The sequence below is a fragment of the Nylanderia fulva genome, unplaced genomic scaffold (genome assembly GCF_048542155.1).
Source record: "Nylanderia fulva isolate GAGA-0341 unplaced genomic scaffold, ASM4854215v1 Scaffold17, whole genome shotgun sequence".
Taxonomy (NCBI): domain Eukaryota; kingdom Metazoa; phylum Arthropoda; class Insecta; order Hymenoptera; family Formicidae; genus Nylanderia; species Nylanderia fulva.
In genome coordinates, this window is record NW_028189945.1 from 2892545 (window position 1) to 2901776 (window position 9232).

Here is a 9232-nt window from a genome sequence, read left to right on the forward strand (position 1 = left end):
AACTTCGTCCGTGTGCGACCTCCGAATTGTATTTCCCTTGAAATTATTGCGGTAATAAGTTTTACTGTGTGCGTGAAACAAGCGTCAGACAAACATTACGTTAAAGTATATCAAACGTTATTGGTAACATCACATCAATTGCGTTAAAAAGTTATTAAAATCAAAAAGGTAAAGTTTGCGGCAATATGGGCTATCTTCTTCCTGCGATTACTTTAAATCGCTTTTCGATGTTTAACCCTTTAATGAGGTATTTTTCATCTCAAACAATTGATTGGAAACACGAAGAAATGGTGGATACCCGAAAATAAAGGTTTTGCTATCGACAACATTAGATCATACAATATCACTTTTTCTGAAGAAGTAATTCTTTAAAAATTATATTAATTTGATTCAATTAAAAATATATTTTAAATAAAAAGCACATATTAAAGTAAATTATATAAATTAAGCAGTTATTATTAATGTAAATAAATTATTTTCAGTTTGTGAACAATTTAAAATCTATATTAAGAAATAGTGAAATTGTACAAAAACCAAACAAAAGTGCATATATTAAAAACAATAAAATGATTATTTTGTCTAAACTTTTGCGTCATTGGGCATATACTTATGATTTTAAGGCAGGCGAGAAATACATAAATTCATATCCACAATTTGTAACTAATATTCAAGGTAAAATATATAAATTGTAATATCATTTTATATTATTAGTCGTGAAAATAACATATACCAAAAAAGCATATTGTTTAACATTCTTCAAAGTCACAAACACTTCGTTCTACAAAATCATAAACACTTTGTTCGGTAATCAATAACTACGAGACTTCTAATAGGTCAAACATAATAATGTAAAATATTATTAATAATTTGAAAGTTTTCCTTTTTAGAAATTAAAATAGAATATTAAAAAAATATGTGATGATGGATATTAGAAAAAAATCTCATGAAAAATACATATTAGCAACGTAATACTATAGTCTTAAAGAGATATTCACGTAAAGAAAAGATAATGTTAGAAAAAGTTATCTTAATATAATCATTAACTTAAATGAATAATTTTATATTCTGTTTCAGGATTATACATTCATTTTGTTCATATAACGCGACACGTGAAGAAACCTAATGTGGAGAAAAATCATATGCCATTGCTACTTTTACACGGATGGCCAAGTTCAATAATGGAATTTTATAAGGACATACAACTTAAGTTTGCAGAAGAGCGTGAAATAATAATACCTTCTTTGCCTGGATTTGGTTTCTCCAGTTCACCAACAATACCTGGTTTCACATGTATTGAGATGAGTGTAGTTTTAAAAAATCTTATGTTAAGGCTTGGTCATGATAAATTTCGCGTTCAAGATGGCTCTTACGGTGCTAATAATGGGCATATTATGTCGATACTATTTCCGCAACAGTAAATTTTTTTCTTTTAATAAGTTTAATACTTTTTCAACTCTGAAGATAAAAAATTATTTCAAATTTATATTATTTAAATTGCAGCGTGGATGACACTTTAAACATACATGATAAACAAGAAATGCCATTTGTAAAATATACAAAAAGAGGCAGAAATATGGTTATGCAAGCGAATCAAATATACACAACTAGTATATGTAACGTATTCATATTTTATGATTATACAGAAATATTTATACATATTATTATGATTTGAAAATAAGAAATTAATACAAAATATAAGCGAGAGATCGAAAATCTTACATTTTCAAAGTATAACGTTTGTTTCGGATTTTGATTTAAACAAATCACCAAATGTTTTGGCAGAGTACCTTATAGAGCAAATTCTTCGCGCAGATCCACTGAATGTCTTAGAAAAAAAGATAAACATTAACACAGAAATGATTGATAATCTAATGATGTATTGGAGAACAAAGTGCATATATAGAGCCATGCAAACATATAAAGCACAATTTGAAAAACTACCAACTGACTTTATTGATTTATTGTTGCACACTTATGGTATTATTAAAGAATAAGTTATTATTATAAAATTTAGGATAAATTACAAATAGTGAGTAACATTTTTTTGCAAAGATCTTCGATCTTACTAGTATTAAAAAAAAATAGTTCTTGAATTCCTTGGACGATACATTAAAATCATTTTTTTTTAATAATGGAAAGCCATATTAATAATATATATATAATATTATTATTTAATAATATATATATATATATATATATATATATAATTTAATAATATTATATAAATTAAAGAGATAATAAAATGAAAGAGAATAAAAAAGAGAATGAAAAAGTATGTATTCGGAAGTTTTGAAGCGCAAGGTATTAAAAAACTATTAATTTTTAGACAAATAAAGATTTAAGCTAAATAATTTAAGATAATTTTTTAAACAAATAAAGTAAAATCGTAAAAAAAACATTGTGAAAATCATTTGTGGATCTTAAACTGTGATAAATAATATTATATATTTTTATATTAGTAATATATTACTGTTATATTAAAATATATATAATTATTAATTTAATAAATATAAAGCATTAACTTAATCAGTATGTGTATCAGCATTTAATTTGTTCACACGGTTATATTTATTAAAAAATTGATTAGAGCGCAGGTTCGAAGACCTATCTGCGCACAAGTTAATTATCTCGGTTTTACGAGAATATGCGTTAATTACTATATGTATATGCCATATGATATATATATAAAAGTAATTGTAGTTGATTTAATCGAAAGATAGATGATTATACATGTATTTCGTTTTTTTTTTTAACTTCTCTTTCTCTCTCCCACTCATTATTGATCTACTTATGATGATACCTATCTATCTATATACTATAATATGTAACGAACCAATCTGGCCACGCGAAGAATGCGCAAAAGGCATCACGACCCCATTCATTTTTTCTTTCGCTAAACGTCGGCGACTCGGAAATGAACGATAAACAGAACCTATCCCGAAAATACCTCGAGATGTCTTTTGCCGCGTACCAAAAAAATTTTATACCGGATATCTTCTTATAAAATATATTAAAATGCATCGAGTCATGACGAGCGACGATTACGTAGCTGCATCTTTGACGGGATTGATATAACGCAAGGGGCTAAAGTCGAATAGAATGAAACGTACCGTGTCTGACGATCGAATCGTGAATCAGCCTCTAATGATATATAGATAGAGTATAGAGGCGTGTATCGTCGATGTTAAACGCAGACGTTGTCGTAAGTGAAAAAAAATTATTATATTATATAAATATTATTATTAAGAGTATACCATCGTGCTTAAACGTGAGCTAGTTGCACAGACGTGTCTACATTGATCTATTTCCTTTCTTCTCTTTTTAAGTTTTCAATGTTTAACAATTTCCGTAAAGCGTCGATGACGGTGATCGAGAAAGCAAAAGTCGAAAAGGAATCGAGATATGCAATTTGACCAGGTGCCAGATTTACGCAGGTGAATTAGCGATATTTCTAAGTTCGAATAAGTCTTTAAACAGAGATAGATCGATGTCGATCTTAAAGCGGAAAAATGACGAGCACCCAATTTTAAGATATTTCACATCCGCATGCACGGTCTCTTTTATAGAATCGTTTATAGATATTTCTAGTAATTTTCGTTTCGGTTGTAGTTGCACGGTTTAGAATTTGCAATTGTTTAAAAAAAATGGTCCATATTGAAACTTGTCAATTTTAAGGGTTTTTGAGATCTGTTTTTTCTAATAAAATTCGGACTGGTTTGTAGTTATTTGTAACATTCAAAAGCGAAATTTTTATATTGAGGAAAACGCAGATTTAACAAATCTTTAAAACTGACAAAAATCACTTCCGTATTCATAAAATTAATTTTTGAAAGTCAAATTCGCGTAAATGCTCGAAATTTCTAAGTTTGAATAAGTCTTTAAGCTGTATATACATATATCATATCGATTTGATATAAAAAGATTTCTATAGATAATAAAGAAGTGTGTGAGAACTGTTTGAAACATACATTATTGTAAAATTGATAAGAAAGACTAATACCTTGAGAGATTATAGACTCAAACACACATACAAATATATACACACACGCGCGCGTACACACACACACACCCACCCAAGGATGGACCGCCATTCCCCTACCATTAAAATCTACAGTGACTGGGCTGTTGTAGGGGACCTAGTCAATCGTACGCAGTTCAAGGCAGTTATACGTTCTATGCCAGACGAGACGGATACACATCATGTGGAAGACCACGACGGTAATCTTGGTTCTTACCATTGGCATAGCTCTCTTGTTACGGTAAGTGCGCAAGCATTGAATAAGCTCATTCGGAATATTTTATCAAAGACTTTGCAGAGTACAAGACATTTTATATATATTTATGATTTATTTTTAACACTGTGAATTGCATTTAATTGTTTCAATATTTTTGCGTTAGTTATAAATAAATAATATAACTTATTGTCATATTAATAAGAAGATTTAAGGTATTAATTTTTTTGTAGAAACAATCCTATAGATGTAGTAGATTTGCCTGAAACATTCTGGGGTCCGGAAAAAAATAAGGGGGCCTCTAAAGAAATACGACCTTTCGTTATAAATACACCGAAGTCGGTAAGTCACGAAAGAAAAATATTACCTCATTAAGATAAATAATATGTTTTCAACAAGATTCTTATATATGTATTTTTACTGGTCATTATATGAGATATTGCATAAGCATAAAAAAACGTATGATACTTTTTATCAATTTTTCGAACAAAATTATTTTCCAAATGCATATTTGTGTTAAATGTGTTACTTTACAGTTGTTATCGTATATGCAATTTTTGTTTAATATAATACCAGATAATCATCGTTCATAATTAACAATATCACAGCGATCAGTTTTTTTGATTGTAAATAGAGATAGAAGACTTTCAACCGCGCATAAACAAGTTTATTGCATAATATGACTTTCAATTTATCGCGAATATTGATTAGATAACAAGACACGAATATATAGTCTACGTAAATTTCGTATAAATTAAGTCTTTTTAGAACTTGTAAATTTTTTGTATTGTTTAATGATTATTATAAAAGAAAATAAATTATAAAAAACACATTATAAAAGCCACTATTTAAACTCAAGTTTCTAAATTTGGAAATCTTTAGTTCTTTATTATTTATATTTTTCAAGTATAAGTAAAAGAATTAACAATTTTTAAGAGATTGTTTGTTAAACGTCTTAACATAAAATGTTACATCTAATATCTAAATATAAAAATTTTTTCACGAAGAATGAAAAGCGAAATAAAAATTCTTCAATTTTTAATTCGAAAAAATCGATTGATTATTGTGACCTAAAGGAAAAAACAAACAGAAGAATGCAAATAAATCTTTTTAAAGAAGTAAAAGAAAACGCGTGCAGCAATTGTTATGTAAAATTTTTTTGTTAAATTCTTACGATAAGGTAATCGATGACCTGAACGAACGACTCGCAAAGAAAAGAGAACTGGTTGAACCATTGGAAGATGTTGCGTGGACTTATGGCATCAGTACGACATATCTGAATAATATTCTTGAACATTGGCGTACAAAGTACAATTGGACTGAAAGAGAAGCACTTCTCAACAAATATCCTCAATATAAAACCAATATACAAGGTAATAAATTTTTTTGTGATCGTGCAGCATTATTTTTTGAAAAAAATGTTTGGAAATATTTTGCAAGAGATGGATAATTTTGTTCAAGATACAAGCGCATCGCTCTCGTTAAATATTTTTTTTATTTCCCGGTAATTATTTTCTTTCGAATACTATTAACGGAAGATAATATTAACCTAAATAACTCGTCCATGGTTTAATCACACAAATCCCGTTAAAATGCTTTTCGTTACTCGAGTGAGATAAACCGATATTTATATGGCAAACTAAAAACACTTTGATAAAAACGAGTGACGCATGTTTTTTTTATTGTTCTGCTAAAATTAACTCTGTCTTTATCGTTGCAATAAAAAAATGCAAACGGGTCAGGTGATTAATTAATCATTATAAAAAAACAATCACGTCCGTTAGATGTACCTTTATTTACATCAACGGAAGTTCGTTTATTGTTATTTAGAACTTGTTTATTAATTATTAATTATGTCAATTAGCTGTATAATATTATTTCTTCCAATAAAATAAATTTTTTTCTCACACAGAAGTTGTGTGACTTACTTAATTCGACACACTAACAAATAAAGATATAGATGTTCGTATATTTTACGTTTCGACAATACGGGTTGTGGTCCATCTCAAAAGAGTAACAATTTTAAACAAAAACCTAGAATCCGATAAAAAAATTATGATGTTATTCGTACAACACAAAGAAACAATCAATCGAGATACTTACAAATATATAGTTACATCATCTTAATATTAGAAAGTTGATAGTTAAATACAGACAAAATTGAGTATTATTAAGAAACCGAAAATAATTTACAAACTGTTAGAGCTTCATAACGGCAAATTTACCACTAAAGAATAACGATCCCTGGAGATATATAATTTATGCGAAATCGTTATTCTTTAGTGGTAATTTTGCCGTTATGAAGCTCTAACAGTTTGTAAATTATTTTCGATTTCTTAATAATACTCAATTTTGTCTGTATTTAACTATCAACTTTCTAATGTTAAGATGATGTAACTATTTGTAAGTATCTCGATTGATTGTTTCTTTATGTGGTACGAATAATATCATAATTTTTTGTATCGGATTTTAAGTTTTTGTTTAAAATTGTTACTCTTTTGAGGAAGACCACAAGCCATATGGTCAAAACATAAAATATACGAACATCTATCTGTATTTGTCAGTGTGTCGAATTAACTCACAACCTCTTTGTATTTAGTTTATATTTTATATGTTGTTATATTTTTTAAAATATGCATTATTATTATATAATAATATATATTATATATATTATAATATACATATAATGTATTGAAATACAATATAAATATATTTCAATATATATTATATTATTATTATACACATATATACAGAGTTAATTAAAACCTTAAAACGTGAAATGAAAGTAAAGTGAGAATTTTTTTATATTTACAGGTCTGGACATACACTTTTATCGCGTGAAACCATATATTCCTCCGGATCGGAAAAACATAAAGATTCTTCCATTATTAATTACTCACGGTTGGCCAGGATCTGTGGTGGAGTTTCAAAAAATTATTCCTATGTTAACGACACCGCGTGCCGACAAAGATTTTGTGTTTGAGGTGATTGCACCTTCACTTCCGGGATATGCATTTTCGCAAGCAGCTGTTCGATCAGGATTGGGTCCACCGCAGGTAAAATTTATTTAAAAATTACGCAATAGTCTTTTGCTAAATGGCATATAGTACTCACTATGCTATTCAAGACATTGTCACAAAAAGAATACACTGGAATAACGAATATTTAATATTTATTCTTCGCGGCGCGAAAGTGTGTATATGTATATACACAGTAATAATTTATTATTTTCTTATTATAGGTAGCTGTTATATTCAAAAATCTCATGTTGCGTCTCGGCTTTAACAAGTTTTACGCGCAAGGAGGAGACTGGGGCTCTATTATTACTAAGCATTTAGGCAGTTTGTTCCCGGACAAGTATGTATATTATATAATTATTAAATTGACAGGATATATATACTTTAACGTAAGAGTATAAAATATGAAAATGATAATCGTTTTCTTTCAGCATTTTTGGCGCTCATATGAACATGTGTTCAACCTTACACAAGTCCAGCATGATCTGGTGGTTACTCGGTGCTTTTATTCCACAACTTGTGGTAGATAATGAATATTATTCTAGAATGTATCCCTTGAGTGATCACATGAGTCGATTACTTGAGGAAACGGGATATATGCACATACAGGCAAGCAAGCCGGATACTTTAGGTAAGTATTTGTTTATATGGAAAATTTTTATAATAAAAATTCAATATCGAAATGTGTGCGTTTACGAAGTCTTAATTTTTGAATATTAAATTAAATTCACAATTGAACTTTCATTAAAGTAAACTTGCAAAAATATCACTTTTCTTTTTTTTCGCTTAGACAATCAATAATATAATATATCATAAGTATTTAAACAAATGCGCACAAATGCAACTTGTTGAAGAGTTAAAGTAATGCAAATTATTTTTAAAGGCGCTGCTGTGGGAGCCTCACCAGTAGGAGTGGCAGGATATATCTTGGAAAAATTTAGTACATGGACAAATAATGAATATAAACTTCGGCCTGACGGTGGTCTACTCGAAAAATTTACTTTAGACGAGCTTTTAGATAATGTCATGCTTTATTGGATTACCAATTCTTTGACGACGAGCGTCCGAATTTATTCGGAGCAATTTAATAAGAGACATATGTCAAGCAGAATAGATGAGTGAGCGTTCTTCTTTCTTTTTTTTTATAAAAAAAACTTTATAAAATTTTTATATATAAAAAAACCAATTAGTTTTATCTATATTTTTAATATACATCGGTCTAATTTTTAGATTGCCAATTGATGTACCATCAGCATGTGCGATGTTTCCTCACGAGCTAGCGTACCAATCAGAGAGCCTTCTTCGTAACACATATACTAATATGATACAATTTAACCATCTACCGCGTGGAGGTCATTTTGCCGCATTCGAAGAACCGGGTCTCTTAGCGGATGATATCTTTGAATTTGTGTCTAAGGTTGAAGATGCAAGAAAAAAAGCTGATAACAAGGATATCCCAAATACAGGGAAGAAAATAAAAGAACCTACGAAAATTTGAAAGATAGCTACACTGAAAAAAATGCTAAAACTAAATTAATATATATTTAGTTCAATACTGCCAAATGAATCATTTATTTGAAACAAATAAATATTTATTTGTTTTGAAAAGGATTTTCTTATATCAAATAAATATTTTTCATATCAAATAAATATATTATTAGTTTCAAATGAATGATTTATTTGGCAGTACTGAAATAAATGCTTGTAAGAATTATATAAATTTTTTTTTCGGTGTATACTACACTATGCTATGTTAATTAAGGGAACAACAAAATTTATCATATTGGAAGCTAGATTTTTTGCTAGCAAAACCAGTATGTGGTGATATTTTTTATCCATTTTTGCACATGTAAAGATTTTTTAAATAAAATGATTGTTTTATAATTGTACATATAATGCTATATTCTCCATCTATAAATAATATATTTTTTGCTAACATTGCGATTATTTTTTCATAAACGTTTATTTATTAAAACTATTAAT

At 28.4% G+C, this 9232-nt stretch overlaps 3 protein-coding genes across 3 annotated transcripts in view; 2 read left to right on the forward strand and 1 right to left on the reverse strand.

Moving 5' to 3' along the window:
• Window positions 1–9232, reverse strand: part of MED27 (mediator complex subunit 27) — a 140329-nt gene that overhangs the window by 113615 nt on the left and 17482 nt on the right. The window lies entirely within an intron of this gene.
• Window positions 304–1568, forward strand: LOC114938371 (juvenile hormone epoxide hydrolase-like). The gene is made up of 4 exons (XM_085481183.1): window positions 304–360; window positions 483–672; window positions 1075–1290; window positions 1501–1568. Exons 2-4 carry the CDS (start codon window positions 567–569, stop codon window positions 1515–1517), a joined length of 339 nt encoding a protein of 112 aa, XP_085337309.1. The 5' UTR covers window positions 304–360; window positions 483–566; the 3' UTR covers window positions 1518–1568.
• LOC114938368 (juvenile hormone epoxide hydrolase 1-like) lies at window positions 4140–9133 on the forward strand. Its single transcript, XM_029312306.2, has 8 exons — window positions 4140–4259; window positions 4466–4574; window positions 5413–5605; window positions 7047–7288; window positions 7474–7589; window positions 7681–7880; window positions 8133–8367; window positions 8480–9133. Exons 1-8 carry the CDS (start codon window positions 4201–4203, stop codon window positions 8745–8747), a joined length of 1422 nt encoding a protein of 473 aa, XP_029168139.1. The 5' UTR covers window positions 4140–4200; the 3' UTR covers window positions 8748–9133.